Consider the following 16960-nt stretch of genomic DNA (forward strand, 5'->3'; position numbering starts at 1 on the left):
TATTCTTGATAAGTCAGAAGATCTTGCTGCAATGATCTGGTATTTCTTCTTGGCACCCTCAGGAGGAATTGAGTAGAAGCTGCCCATGTAGAAATGGCATGAAAATTTAGCCTAATCCTCCAATTAAGTTTTGTGTGTGTGTCCCTGATTCTGAGGCTAAGGATCAGTTTCAGTTTTTCATTCTTGCCCTTGAAGAAATATTTCTCTGGAGCTGTGTTCCAAACACAGGTGAGAGAAATATGCTTGTTACAATTAATTGAATTGACGTATTATTTTTCTTTGGGTGGCTATTGTCTTTAATTATTTAATTATTTATTTATTTATTTATTGTTTTTTAGGGCTGCACCTGCGGTATATTGAGGTTCCCAGGCTAGTGGTCTAATTGGAGCTGTAGCCACTGGCCTATGGCATAGCCACAGCAATGCCAGATCCAAGCTAAGTCTGCGACCTCACCACAGCTCATGGCACTGCTGGATCCTTAACCCACTGAGCAAGGCCAGGGATCAAACCTGCAACCTCATGGTTCCTAGTCAGATTCGTTTCTGCTGCACCATGATGGGAGCTCCCTATTGTCTTTTAAATTAGTGGTCTTTGACTTAGAGGTTACAGCCTGGGAAATGGCTGAGTTTGAAAGCCATCAAACACACTAGCCTATATGAACATACATATACATTACCTAATGGAATTGGCTACTAGTAGCCTAAGTTATTTAGTAGTGGATATAATCTCCCAAATCATTTAATTAGTTTGGGAGTGTGGTATGCATTTTTTTTTCTAGTACATATAATTGTTGAGGTGATTTATTTCAGCTATTTGAATGAGTTGGATTCCATGTGCATACGCACATGAATTTACTCTGCTGAGCACTGTGTTAGGTTCTGCACATACAAAGATAAATAGGACCATCTCTGTAGTAAAGTTGTTTGCTATCTGCTCTGGCTTCCTCAAGTATGCTGGATAAAGGGGAAAAACCAGCACAGGTGGTCAGAGAGTGGAGGTATAGGAGTTAAACTGTGTCAACTGATAGAGTATTATGTGCTTCTGGAAAGGAACCTGGCTCTTTAATCTTATTGATTGCATTAGTCTCATATCCATGCCCTGTAAGTAACCCTAAATAAATAGTTATAAAGATATTATTTTATATGTTAATTTCTCACTGATTAAAATAAATTACTTAATTAAAAGACTACCAATTATTTATCAAGTCTATTTATCTTGCTTTACCCTTTGTGTCTTACCTGATGGAATCTATTTACATTTAATCATTATTAATATTCTTAATGTGCCTTTCTTCATCCTTACATTGAGTACCATGTTCAGTATTTTTCTAAAGCAAAACAAAACAGTTTTAGTTTTTCTTCTAATACTTGCTAGTACAATAAATGATTCATAGATGTAATTATGAGTTTTTTATTTCTGACACATTTGACTTTGATATCCATTTTTATTAACATATATCTGACCTCATGCATTTATTTTTCTTTCAATTGGAATTAAAAATTTATAAAGAAGATCAAATAAATTAAACATTACTAATTAAAACTCAGATTATAATCATTGTGAAAAACTCATAGAACATTTACATATATCATTTCTTGTATCTTTCTAGTATGATATCACAGAAGAAGCATGAAAGCTGGCTTTGGAGAATATGGGTTTTATTTCAAGCTTCTCCTAATGAGAATTGGCTCTTTTTTTGTTTGATTGTTTGTTTGTTTTAGGGCCACATCCACAGCATATGAAAGTTCCCAGACTAGGGGTCAAATCAGAGCCGCAGTCCCCAGCCTACACCACAGCCACAGCAGTGTGAGATCCGAGTTGCATCTTTGACCTACACCATAGCTCACGGCAATGCCAGATCCTTAACCCACTGCGTGAGGCCAGGGATTGAACCCATCTCCTCACAGATCCTAATCAGGTTTGTTACTGTTGAGCTATGATAGGAACTTTAAGAATTTGCTCATTTTTATCAACTATAAAGGAAAATTATTCTCTCTGCCTTGGTTAACTTGTAAAGTGCTATAAAATATTAAATAAAATTTAAAACTATTCAAAAATAGTTATTTTAAATTTATTTCTGATAATTTTTTTTTTTTTTTTTTTTTTTTTTTGTCTTTTTGCTATTTCTTGGGCTGCTCCCGCGGCATATGGAGGTTCCCAGGCTAGGGGTCCAATCGGAGCTGTAGCCCCCGGCCTACGCCATAGCCACAGCAATGCAGGATCCGAGCCGCATCTGCAACCTACACCACAGCTCAGGGCAACGCCGGATTGTTAACCCACTGAGCAAGGGCAGGGACCGAACCCGCAACCTCATGGTTCCTAGTCGGATTCGTTAACCACTGCGCCACGACGGGAACTCCTATTTCCGATAATTTAAGTAACAGTTATGTGCATTGAAAAATAAATGTGACAAATATCTTTAAGTATAAAGAAACAGAAAACCAATGAGTAGCTTTTTTAGTATTTTGTCATATTTCCTTTCAGAGCACTTCTTTCCAGTACATTTCTACAAAATTTATAAGTTGATATATCGCTGGTATTTTTCTATGCTATTAAAATTTTTTTACAAGTGAAAATTTTAATGGCTGTTACTATCTCAGTTATTTTCTTAGCTCTTGCCCTATTTTGTATTGTCTGAAGTCAACTAAAGGTTTTACATTTCATTTTTCCCATTTATATCTGTGATATACAATTTCAATGTATAATGAAAATTGTGCAATCAAGCAATATGAAATTTTTTTTCATATTCTTGATACCTTTTGCCTGTTTGTTTTCCTCTCCCCCAAATCATCACTGACTTCATATAGTCCCTCTAGTGAGTATAATTAATGAAAAACCCTTATTTATTCTGTAAAATCTTATACAACATAAGATATTTATAATTATTTAAAAGCAGTTGATAATGTATTTCTTAATTTTTAATCTATCAGATTGTCTTATTGAATTTTCCTCTGTCCAATGAAAATACGCTTATAAATTGGAGGAAATAAGCAGAGATAAATCAAGCCTGTGAAACACTTCTTTACAACAGGAGACACTAAAGCAATAGCACAGAGCAAGGTCAAGGTTGTACACAGAACAGATTTTGAAATAGTTGAACTTCGGAGTGTTCAACAGCTCAACATTTATGGCTATCTGTGTTAAAATCTAATATATGTTGTTTTGAGAAAAAAATTTTCCACCTCAGGTGTAATCTTTAAATCTGTATTCTTTGGAGAAAATAGCAAATTTATAGTATATTTAGTTCCTAATGGTTTAGGGGATAATATACAAGACTTTCCTAGCAGCCTCTGATATGAGAAGAAAACAGGGGTAGTAGAGAAAGTTTTCAGGGTGATGAATTAATTTTTCACATTTATATATTGAAAAATTTATCACATTACATAAAAACAGTTTAAATATCTGGGCTCATTGTTTATTTGACCCCACGTAAGCATTAAATTAAAATAAAAGGAAAGGTTAAAATTTGCACCATTTACTGTACGTACTCTTTGGAAGCTTAGAGTTTCATTATGTGCTGAGGATTATGAAAAAGGATTAAGGAAAAAGGAAAAAAAAAACTTCCTTTTTGGGGAATACAGGTTAAGGCATTTAATTCCAATATTTGTTAGTAATGTGTTCTTTGGCAGAAAAAGAAGCTATTTGTCCACACTAAGCAGAACTTTTTTTTTTGTCTTTTTAGGGCTGTACCCACAGCATATGTAGTTTCCCAGACTAGAGATCAAATCAGAGCTGCAGCCGCTGGCCTACACCACAGCCATAGCATGCCGGATCCTTAACCCACTGAGCAAGGCCAGGAATCAAACCTGCGTCCTCATGGATCCTAGTCAGATTTGTTTCCACTGAGCCATGACAGGAACTCCCAGAACTTTAATTTTTTTCTTTTCCTTTATAAATAGCTTTGAAACTGTGTTCCATAGACTCTATAGGATTTGAATAAGCTCCCTTGCTCAGAGCCTAAGTCACCATAAACTCTTAATTAAAGTAACAGTCTTTTCTCTGCCAAAAGCTGCATCTTCTTACCCAAACATATGTTCAAAAGAATGTCATGGTATGCAATATTCCACTGTACTTTTCATTTTTTTTTCTCTGTGAAAACCAATACTTACATTCCACATACTATCATTCATCGCTCCAATAAAAGAATAATTATGCCTTTGCTTCCTTCCTCTGTCTTCTGTTTTCTATACTGGGTATAGTGGACAGAATAAGGAAGAAAGGAGAGATACTCACGGCATTTAATTTTCCTTTGGTTTTAAACCTTCACAGTAGTTAACAAAATGAAGTTATATTTTATGATTTGAAAAAAAATAAAAAATATATAAATATTTCAGCTATTTGCCTCACATTTGTGTAAAGAATAAAATATGTTTATCATTTTTCTGTATTATGGTTTATAACATATAAAAAATATTATTAACATAGAGCTAAACACTAACAGATTAGATGTTGTGTTATTTGACAATTGCAAATGAGCTCTAGTCTCACAAATGTTTAGATATTTTCTCCAGAGATCTTGGCTATTCACGAAGTAAGACTAAATAGAATCCTCATATGTCAAAGGGTTAGTGAGAAGAAATGATGTTTAAATAACTAAAAGAAATTTCTTTGAAGAGCACTAGCAACATTCATGAAAAAACATGGTGTACGGATTTGGAGATTGAAATTAGAAAAAGTGAATTTTCAATAATTACCTCATATCCTTTGCTGTGTGAGTTATATGGATAAATTGAGAAATGACTGATTGGTAGATGACTGGATGGATTGATGGATAGATAGAAGATAGATAGATAGATAGATAGATAGATAGATAGATAGATAGATAGATAAAAGAAATTGTTTTCTTAACTGGACCACTAACTACTTGAAGGTCTTTGAACAAGTCACTTAAACACATTGCAACTAAATTTGGTTGACCAGTTCTGTAGGAATTTTAAAGCTCTAAAATATTACAATTTGGGAGCTCCTGTTATGGTGCAACAGAAACAAACCTTACTAGTAACCATGAAGTTGCAGGTTCAATCCCTGGCCCTTCTCAGTGGGTTAAGGATCTGGCATTACTGAGAGCTGTGGTGTAGGTCACAGACATGGTGTGGATCCCATGCTGTTGTGGTTGTGGCATGGCCTGGCAGCTGTAGCTCTGACCCCTGGCCTGGGAACTTCCATATGGCCCTTAAAAGCAAAATAAAATAACAAAATAAAATACTATTAAAATGCAATAAACTCTGAAAATAATAAAATAAAGCTGATTATAATCTTGACAAACAGATGTTTTCCTCTTCATTAAAATTAATATTTAAAACGTGCAGGTCTTGCTTTGTGCTGGTACTATTCTAAGAGTATTATATACATTGACACATATCCCCATTTTATAGATGATTGAATTGAAGCACAGAGTTTAAGTGACTTGCTGAAGGTCACATTCTGGGGTTGAGTTTGAATCTAGTGAATTTAGGTGCAAAGTCCTTACTCCAAAGAACTAAACATGGCCGTCTCTGAAAGTCTCTTTATTGTCTACCTGCTTTTTACACACATGGTGGTTATCCCAGTGTGAGATACAGGGTGTATGGTCTTATTGGTGAAAATGCAGGCATTGCATTTAAACATTATTGAATACTCAAATGTATTCTATCACAATTTCTTTTGATTTATTAAGTTCTGGTTAAAAATAAAAACAACTTCAGTATTTTTACATGTAATGCTTACTTGCTTTTTTAATATTCTTCATTGTCATAAAGCTTTATATCTTTAATTCTTCTTCTTCTTTTCTTTCCTTTTTTTTTTTTTTCTGTCTTTTTAGGGCCACACCCATGGCATATGGAGGTTCCCAGAATAGGGATCCAATTGGAGCTGTTGCCACTGGCCTATGCCACAGACACAGCAATGCAAGATCTGAGCCATGTCTGCAACCTACCCAACAGCTCACAGCAATGCCGGATCCTTAACCCACTGAAAGAGGCCAGGGATCGAACCCGCGATCTCTTGGATGCTAGCTGGGTTTGTTAACCACTGAGCCACAACGGGAACTCCTATATCTTTATTTCTAAAATAGTATAAATCTCAGTTTCCAAAATCCTTACTGGATGATAAGGTATTTAAACATCCTGGGTCCAGTAAAGGCATCTTTGTTATCGCTTTGGTAGATGTGAGCAAAACAATTTTTTTTTATTTCAGAAGTAAAATTGTACATAATTTTGACTTTCAAAGCTGGGCATGGAGATACACATGCTAATTATTTATTTCACTTATTCAATAAATAGCTGTTAATAGTCTAATACTATTAAATACTGTTATAGTATTAAATACTCTTAAATTTATTGACTATACCTATAGAAGTGGTAAAAATGTATCTAGTAGTAAATATAAGCTGTAAGAAGTGACAATTGCTTTGAGAGAAATAGAACATCATAAGACAAAGCAGAAGGGAAAAATCACAACCATATTGGAGGGAGGCGTTTGTACTAAGGCCAACCTGTATGGAATATATAACCAACTGCATTGGCAGTTTTGAATATATAAGGGTTGTTGGAAAAGGGAAATTCAAGTGGAAAATGGATATGAAAAAATGTCCCAAGGTAGGAAAGTGTGAAGCATTTACTGCTAACAATTAAACACTGTAAATACAAAGAAATAGTTCAAAGAAATGGATACACCCATTGGGTAGGTCCAGATAACTGCTGCCGAGGTAAAAAGCTGGAATTATTAAAGTAGGTTTTGGAACATCTGGTTAACATTTGTAGACAAATTTTCATTTAAAAAAATTAACCTGGCTATGGTTTGTAAAATAAATTTTGGAAGCAGCAGGCTCTAGAAGCAAGAGAAATACATTAACAAATGCTTAGAAATAAGAGGGATAAAATTGGAGAGTGATCATGGTAACAAAAATAAGAGTCATAAATACTTAAGAAAAATGGAAATATTTGGGAAATAACTGAATGAAGTTAAAAAAAAGATGATAAAATGTGGCTTAATCATCTTATATTATGATTCTGTAAGGAAATAATTGAAAGAGAAACAGACATAGTAGCACATTCAGTTCTATGTTATATATACTGAGCAGAGTAAGAAGTTTTTTAAGAAAGCCTCTAGTGAGTAATTAGCAAATGGAACAGATGCCAAGGGGAGAAGAGAAAATATAACATAGATTAGGAGTCAACCTCATAGAGGTGATGGTTAAAGACATATGACCAATGAACTGATACAGGAAAAGAGTTTAAACAGAGAAAAGTGCCACTGAGAGATCCTTGGGAAGACATTTTGGGCAAATGCAGATAATTATTAAATATATATATCTACAAAACAACACTACTGTGATATATTTTCTTATGTCACAGATGTGAAACTAAGAGCTTGACTAAGATCTGGCAGACAGCAAGGGAAAAGAAGAGGAAGAGGATCAATAAGCAGTAGAAAATAAATATTCAAATTAGTAGATGGAAAAACCTTCTAGAACAATGCAGTGGGAGCCAGAGGGAAAAGAATTTCATCAAGGAGGCTAAGTTGCGTTAAACGCTTTCAAAGAGAGAAGGTAAGGAAGGGCTATTGAAGTTCATAATCAATAGGTTCTTTAAGGAAGGTGGAAGCAGGATCCAGATTTTTTTTAGAAGATCAAGAGGAGTTGAGGGAATATGTGAAAAGTATCCTTCAGTAAGGTCAACAGTGAAGGATATAGAAAATAGATGTCTGTAGTTTGAATGAGTAGTAGGATGGAGTGAAGATGTATTATGGCTTAGGATAGAACTGAACTGAGCAGTTTTGTAAGCTCAAGGGAACAATCTAGAAATCAAAGGTGTAAAACACAGAGGTAATAGTCAATGAGCAAGCGGCTGAAAGAGCATAGGTAGCTCAGAGATAATGTGGGTTTGCTTCCAGATCATAGCAGTAAAGCGAGTATCACAGTAAAGTTAGTCATATATTTTTTTTTGGTTTCCTAGTGCATGTAAAAGTCATGTTTACATTATACTACACTCTATTAATAGTACAATTATGTATAAAAAATATACATACATTATGGATTAAAAAAAATTATGCATTATGCATAAAAATATACATACATTAGGTAAAAAAATACTTTAATTGCTGAAAAATGCTAATCATTATCTGAGTCTATAGCAAGTTATAATCTTTTTGCTGGCAGAGTGTCTTGCCTCAATGTTGATTCCTGCTGACTAATCAAAGTGAGGGTTGAAAGGTTGGGTGGCTATGGGAATTTCTTAAAGTAAGACAACAATAATATTTGCCACATCCATTGACTCTTCCTTTCACAAATGATTTCTCTGTAGCCTCCAATACTGTTAGATAGCATTTTACTCACGGAACTTCTTTCAATACTAGAATCAATCCTCTCAAACTCTGTCATTGCTTTATCAAATAAGTTTATGGTATATGTTAAATCCTTTGTTATCATTTCAACAGTCTTCACAGAATCTTCACCAGGAGTGGATTCTATCTTAAGAAACTACTCTCTTTGCTCATTCATAAGAAGCTACTCCACATCTGTAGAGTTTTATTGTGAGATTGCAGCAATTCAGTCACATCTTCAGGCTTCAGTTCTAATTTTAGTTCTCTTGCTATTTCTACCACATCTGCAGTTACCTCCTACACTGAAGTCTTGAATCCCTCAAAGTCATCTGTGAGGGTTAGAATCAACTTCTTCCAAATTCGTATTAATGTTTATATTTTGACTTCTTCCCATGAATCATGAAGTTCTTAATCCTTTCCAGAAAGTTTTCATTTGACTTTGGCCAGACCATCAGAGAGGAATGGCTATCTATGGCAGCTAATAGTCTATGAAATGTATTTCTTAAAGAACAAGACTTAAAAGTCAAATTACTCCTTGATCCATGAGCTGAAGAATAGATATCATCCTAGAAGGCATGAAGACAACATTAATCTTATTGTACCTCTCTATCAGAGCTCTCAGGTGACCAGGAACATTGTCAATGGGCAGTCATATTTCGAAACACATCTTTTTTTCCTTATCAGTAGGTCTCAACAATGGGCTTAACATATTCAGTAAACTACATACTAAACAGATTCATTGTCATCCAAGCTTTGTTGTTGCATTTATAGCACCCAAGCAATATAAGTGTAGCATAATTCTTAAGTACTCTAGGATTTTCAGAATGGTTAATGTGCAATTGCATCAACTTAAGGCCACCAGTTTCATTAGCCCCTAATTAGAGAGGTAGCCTGCCTTCTGAAGCTTTAAAACCAGGCTATGACTTCTCCTTTCCAGCTATGAAAGTCCTAAAATGGCAGTTTTTCCAGTATATGGCTGTTTCATCTCCACTGAAACTCTGTTGTCTAGTATAGTCACTTTTATTACTTATCTTAGCTAGATTTCTGGATAACTTGCTAGAGCTTCTACATCAGCACCTGATGTTTCACCTTGCATTTTTATGTTATAGAGACAGCTTCTTTCCCTTAGCCTCATGAGCCAACCTCTTCTAGCTTCAAACTTTTCTTCTGTAGCTTCCTCGCCTCTATCAGCTGTCATAGAATTGAAGAGAGTTAGGGTTTTGCTCTGGATTAGGGTTTGGCTTAAGAGAATATTGTGGCTTGTTTGATCTTCTATCCAGACCACTAAAAATTTTCTCTGTGTCGGCAATAAGGCTGCTCTGCTTTCTTATCATTGATGGGTTCACTGGAGTAAGTGCTTTAATTACCTCCAAGAACTTTTCCTTTGCATTCACAACTTAGCTGTTTGGCACAAGAGGCCTAGTTTTAGGCCTATCTTAGTTTTCAACATGCCTTCCTCACTAAGCTTAATCATTTCTAGCTTTTGATTTAAAGTGAGAGATGTGCAACTTTTTCTCTTGAATATGTAGGACCATTGTTGGGATATTATCTGGTATCAGGGAATAAGGAGGCCCAAAGAGAAGAGAAATGTGTGTTCAGTTGGTTGGTGGAGCAGTCAGGACAAACAGCTTTATCAATTAGGTTCCTGGTTTTATACAAGCTTGGATCGTGGTGCCCCAAATTACAATAGTAACATCAAAGAACACTGATCACAGATAAGCATAAGTGAATATAACAATAATTTAAAATTTTGAGATATTATGAGAATTACCAACATGTAACATGAAAAATGACACCAATAGATTTGCTCAATGCCAGACTGCCACAAACCTTCAATTTGTAAAATACACAATATCTGTGAAGCTCGGTAAATTAAAGTACAGTTTAAAAAGAAAAAGTATGCTTACAGGCAGAAAAGAGCTGGCTGAGGGCAAAAGAGTGAATGTCATCCCACAATAAGAGGAAAGGAGACATTCTTTTCTCTGAGACAAGAGGAAGGAAAAAGCCATGAGAATGATACACATATTAAGGTAGAGATTGAGGGAGCTTAGATTTCACAGTTGAGAGAGTTTAGACTTTATGCAGTGCCATAATCTTCAATTTCTTAAGAAGAGTCCAAAGCTTTTGGAAAAGATGCAGTTAAAAATGAGACATATGTACAAATAAATGGAGGTAAAAGGATTGTTAGCTATTTGTGGAGTAGGCAGAGGGTCAGTAATGTGGACTTGTAGCATGACCATTTGACCTCAGCTTATTACGTTTTTAATGATTCTCTAGGTCCTAGGAATGGAAATGGGTGAGGGAGGGTAACTTTACCTAGGAACTGATATTTATAAAAAGAGAATGGAGTCAGTTAGGCAAGGACAGAGAACCTAGGGTCCTGAGCTTGGTGTTCACTGATATGGCAGGATCTTGAGGAGGGCCTAGGGGAGGGAAACTAAAGATTTCTGAAGGGGATTCTTCTGTGAGATTATGGAGTAGATGAGGGATAATAAATACCAATGAAGGACTTCCATAGGATTGAAATAGCCAGGATTAAAAAATTGAAAATTGTGTTCAGAGAGGCAGAGTTCAGAGATCAATATCTTGGATCTGAAGTAGTTTTAAATGATTTTGAAATCCAAAATGAAAATGTGTATATGGAGAGTTAAAATTAATTGAAATACACTCAAGACTTTTGTTTGAGTAGTTAACCACAACAACAGAGGTATATTACACAGCCTTATTAATTTTTTATAATGTGTCAGGCACTGTGCTAAAAGCTTTACTTCTATTAGCTCTGTTCATCGTCACCTACTTACTGTATAGTAGACAAATATTTGCAGCCATTGGGCTGATTAGTTTCTTCCCAATAAAATTAATTTAATTGATTGGTCTGACATTGTATAGACACAACCTTAAAAAGCAAATAATCTCAGCTAATTCAACTATCATCAAGGTTTTTAATTTTTTAGGTATCCTGAACACTTAAGGTCTGCATAGGCATATATAAATAGTTCATTACAGATCACTAAACTTAGAACAGAACATTGGCTATGGCACAGTCTCTGGACTGTTTAAAAAAGCTAACTGATATTGCAAAAACAAAACTCCCTAGGATAATATGTCTTCAGAAAACAAAGGAACTTTTTGAAAAATTTCAGTTTTTTAAAAGTTTTTGTTCAAGTAAAAGTGAAAATTGTTTGAGTCATTCTTATGGTTAAATATATAATTTATTATAGCCATTTATTATATGTCTTTTCATATGTTTGTAGGAATTATGACTAAATGTAAGATGAAACTCAAGTGATATACTTAAGTGCATTAGTTCTTTACTAGTAAATAGGCACTCTGAACTGATCATTAAAAATGCATCGCTTAACATTTTTAAGCACTTGGTTAAATTATGATAGGATAATTGCAGCAATGTTTGTTCCTTATTTCATTAAGTACACTGTTCAGCACTGTAATACCTTATATAGTTATTTCCATAGAGTTCCAAAACCTTAATCAGGTGAGGGTCATGGCTACTCCCTAACTACCATCTGCTTAGCTTCGTTTGTGTTTCTCACTTCGATTCAGTAGGTCAATGATACTGTTGATAGGAACCCAGCAAGACTAGAAGTAAGAAAGAACTCTGAGACCAAGTGTGTCTCTGCTACTCCAACTGATGGATGGTTAATTACCTGAGCATAAAACAGGGAGAGCACTGGGAGAAATAGAGAACTTTGCAATATGGTAGACATCTGAGTACAGTATTATTTGGTGGTTTTTCAGTGAAGTACACTGTTAGAAAGCATGAGCATATTCTGTGCCAGAAGAGGATATAATTCTGAGGAAAAAAAACAACTGGTTTTCTAACAGTCTCATATTATGCTAGAATAGCACAGGGGTTTATCCAAGTATAATTTATAGTGGCCCTTGGTATCCAAAGTTCTTCCACATCAAAGAATTCAACCAACTGTGAATGGTGTAGTACTGCAGTATTTACTGTTGAAAAATATCTGCATATAAGTGGACCTGCACAGTTCAAACCCATGTTGTTCAGAGGTCAGCTGTAATGGATGAGCACTCCAAATCTCAGTTACTATAGCAGTTTCTCATCTTTAGCATCATATTAGACTCTCCTGGGAATGTTACAGAATACCAAAGGTCTGGTTCCACTCTCAGCCAATTAAATCTAAATCTGCAAAGAGTGGTACCCAAGCATGGCAATGCATTTTCTAAAGGTGCCTCAGATGCTTCGAATGTGCTACAAAGGTTGAAAACCTCTATTCAAAAATAATCCTTGTTAGTACAGAAAGAGTCATTTGTGAACAACTTAGTTTCAATTCATCCTGCTTAGATAGAAAAACTTGTGTAGTTCACACCTTAACCACTGACTTTAATTAATCTTTTAAAATTATTTAATAACTAAGTATTCCTTTTAAAACTTGACATCTTAGTTTCTATAGAGAAATTTTGAATGTGAGAACCAAAAAACAGCTATTCCTAGTAAAAATTTTAGAATTTGTCTCAAATGTCCTTCTACCTCTGAATAGTTTATGGAGTTTATGTTTATCCATAGGGTTCTATGATTGAATCTGTCATTTTAATTAGGCAAAGAGAATCATAGCTAATTAGATATAATGCTCATATGGTACCTATGATACTTATGTAACTTTCATTCAATACTTACTGCCTATAAACATTTCATGGCATTTGATATTTTTCATATTTAAGTAAGCTATAGATCTTTTCACATAGGAAACATTTCCATGGATATCTAGACTTTGTATTAAAATAATTTATAATTAGGTGACAAAAGACCACAATTCATGACCAGTTTATCTCTTTAAGGGTAGTACTCAGAGGACTAAGTTCTCTTCACTGTGACTTTCAGAAAAAAGATGTATATGCCCCTGTTTTCAGCTGCTTGTGTTCCTTTCTTGTATCTACTTGATCACCTATAAGAAAAATATAGACTAATCTAAATTTAGTTTTACATATAATGTGAACTAAAATGCTATTTATTAATTTTAAAACCTCTTTGGCTTTATGTTTCCAGTTTGAGATTTTTGAGTACTAATTTTTTTGATTTAAAATGTTTCAAAAATATTTGCAACAGCCTCATTAAACTCCACATATTGTTTTCAAAAGATATTCTTTTCTTTTTTTTTTTTTTTCAACTAGGACCCCTACTATGGCTGGTGGCCTATTTTCTATTGACAGAAACTACTTTGAAGAGATAGGAACTTACGATGCAGGAATGGATATCTGGGGTGGAGAGAATCTTGAAATGTCTTTTAGGGTAATTGCATTTTACTTTATTTTTTGACTCTGAACATACTTATGCTGTAGCATGCACATATAAAATCAGTAATTTACTGTCAAATCTTTTTTGTGAGCTGATACAAATTACTGATTTCATTGGTCATTTTATAAGCTTTGCTAGAGTCTTTTTGCATGTAATATTTACAGTTAAATGGGAAATTAGAGGCATTTTTAAAGTTTTCAAAAATAATTCTTTTATACATAGTTCAAAGACAGTAAGACTTTCAGATTTTGAAATAAAAAAGGGCTTTATTTTTTAAAATACAGCATTACTGTATAAATCACTTTGTGTTTTTGAACTGAAACTTGGAAGTGTTTGTGATATCTGAATTTACAAGTGCTGCCTGAGGTTATTCTCAAACATTTTTAAGAATAACCTATGGTCAAAGGAATTCTAGATAATTCAAGTAATATACTATTTCCTCAATCATAGATGTTATTATTTAATGAATAAGTTTTAATAATGCAAATTCACTTATTAAATGGCCTTCCAAGTAAACAACAGTTAAGGATTAATCCCTCATATATCTGATACTAGGAAGCATATGAATAATGTTAGTATTTTATATTCAAAAATTTTAAATGCAGGCACATAAATGTACCTTTATACTCAGAAACAATAAGAGCTAACATACTTTTTTGAAATTCTAACCACATTCTATATTATTTAAATAATGAATTAACTTAATGCTGTTGTTTCTTCCTTCCAATAATTTAACATGAATGATTTGAAAAACTCTATTATTTTGCCTGGTATTATGTGTATGATAAAATTATCGGAGTGTAGATATTTATGAAGTTCAAGAATTATGCCTTTTTCTCATTTGAAAGTAAACTTTTTCACAGATATAAATATATTTGATGTTGTGTGAGAAAATGTCAAAACTGGAGATATGAATTACTTTGAGTTTATATAATATGGAATTTAATGGATTTTGGAATTATTTTAGAAGCACTAGAATATCCTTGTTATACAACGTTTTGCCTATAACCCTTCCTTATAGTTGGATATGGGAGATTTTTAGTAAATGGAATTTTATTCTTCCCATATTTGCTTGTATACTTATAGTCAGATGGGATTTGCCCTACAAGGCTTAGTAGCCTTCTCAGGAATGTCTTCTTGTCATCAAGCACTTGATACATCTTTGCACAAACTTTGGATATTTGGGGACTCAACTTTTTTATTTAGTGTGGTTCTTGAAGGCATAATATGAGTTCTGACAGTTTGAAAAAAGAAGGAAGAAAGAAGAGGGAAGGGAAAAAATATATTCACAAGCTTAAAAACAATTTTATTTTACACTTAGATTTTTTTCTTTTAATGGCTGCACATGTGACATATTGAAGTTTCCAGGCCAGGGATTAAACTTGAGCTGCAGCTGCAACCTATGCCGTAGCTGCAGCAACACTGGATATTGTAACCCAACATGCCAGGCCAGGCATTGATCCCGCACCTTCTCAGTGACCCACACCACTGCAGTTGAATTATTAACCCACCACGCCACAGCAGAAACTCTTTTTATCTTTAGATTTAATGAAGAGGGTATTTACACATTCATTAACTGATATTCCTTGGATACTGCACTGGGAATTCATAAGAAAAAAAAATAACATACAATATTTCTATTATCCGGTGAGTCTATTGCCCACCTTTTTTTGTTTGTTTGTTTTTTCTTTTCTATTCTTATTCAATTCTTTTTTTTTTACCTATTAAATTTGATTCTCTACCAATAGACTTACCTTACCTTCATCATTAGCTCCCAGACTGGATGGATGTTTATATCAATCTAATTGATTGAAAGATGTGCTAGGAGAGGATTTAGGGAAGAATGTGTTAGGAAGGAATTTAGTGGAATAATATGATAGACCAGGAGAAATGCAGGAGATATTAATGTGTCAAAAAGAAAGATGGGAAAACATAATATATGATGAAGATACCAGGTGGACAGAGTGAATGCAACAGTGGCCATAAGAATGATCAGATGACAGTAACATAGGAGGTGTTCTGTGATTGGTTGTTGGAGATTATTCAGAAATAAAGTTTTCACAAGTGATTGACTTTTGAATGTTTTAGAACATGGCATTGTTTCCATATGCTATCATATGGAAATAAAGTATGTATTTTGCTTTTTATTAGACTCTTGATTCATGTTTTAGTTTCCTTTCTATGACATGAATATGTGTTTGCTTTACAGTTAGTACCCTAGCTGAGGAAGATATTGAGTAAGAGAAAATGTTAGAACAGGATATTAGCAAAGGGATGACACTCCCTCTTTAGATTAATTTCACAAAAAGATATGTGACTTGATAACATGAGAGTATGTTGGGGATTTATAATGGGAAGGTATATGTTTAATATCCAATTAATTATTATACAGCAAACATACTGAACATGTAGTACATCCTTTATACTTTCTGGATAATGAGGCTACCAAAATGAATAAGGCTTGATGTTTTTGCTCTCAAAGAAGCATATCTCAAAGAAAAGATATGTAGGTATTATTGACAGTAAAATGTGGTAGTTTTTTTATAGATTTATGTATGAGGTTTTCATGTCTCTATCATGTTAGTATAGGCAAATCATGAAAACTCAACTGTGAAAAGGTGATATAATAATAGTAGATTTATAGTTGTTTTATATCTATGGTCTATGTAGACTGAAGATAAGTAAAAAACAGAAAATTTAAATGCCTGTAAAATATTAGTATTCTAGCTGGCCTTAATAGAGCTTCAGCCAATCCAAAGGAATACACATCTGAGAATTTATTTATGACAGTATTACTTGGACTTTGATGCCCAGAGAATTTTAAGTACTGACAGACCTTGTATATCTGATGAAAACTATAGACCTCCCAATAAAGATGCATCTATCTCTTATACACAATAGGTTTGAATACAGTTTCAAAGGGTTGAGGAATCCTTTGAAGACTAGATAAAAATTCTCTGGCATAAAAATTGTAGTAGCTCCTAATATTTATAGAGGTATTTGAAGATTGAACCCCAGCATTCTGAGACCTGAGGCTATGCTGCTAATTGCTGCATTACTGCCTCTCATTAAGGTTCATTCCTCCAAAACATGACAGCCCTAAGAGCTGACAGTGTTATCTGGAGAGAGGGGAGAATCTAACATACGAATATGATCTTCCTCCACAAGGCTGAGATGGTTGACTCATTTGGTGATTTTATCTTCTTCTCATAGGCTTTAGCCTCTTATGGTAGATACATGCCCAATAGCAGTGAGAATATTGACAGATAAATTATTTTTTAAAATATTATTGAAATATAGTTGACTTACAAAGTTGTGTTAATTTTAGGTGCACAGCAAAGTAAACCAGCCGTACATATACATATATCCATTCCCTTTCAGATT

The 16960-nt window shown here is 34.1% G+C and overlaps 1 protein-coding gene across 9 annotated transcripts in view; it reads left to right on the top strand.

Moving 5' to 3' along the window:
* Window positions 1-16960, top strand: part of GALNT13 (polypeptide N-acetylgalactosaminyltransferase 13) — a 604605-nt gene that overhangs the window by 350229 nt on the left and 237416 nt on the right. For all 9 annotated transcript variants that reach the window (XM_021076293.1, XM_021076287.1, XM_021076289.1 and 6 more), the window contains one exon: window positions 13453-13570. In XM_021076293.1, the coding sequence (XP_020931952.1) occupies window positions 13453-13570 (118 nt within the window). The remainder of the gene's footprint in view (window positions 1-13452; window positions 13571-16960) is intronic.

This window comes from Sus scrofa, chromosome 15, assembly GCF_000003025.6.
Source record: "Sus scrofa isolate TJ Tabasco breed Duroc chromosome 15, Sscrofa11.1, whole genome shotgun sequence".
Lineage (NCBI taxonomy): Eukaryota > Metazoa > Chordata > Mammalia > Artiodactyla > Suidae > Sus > Sus scrofa.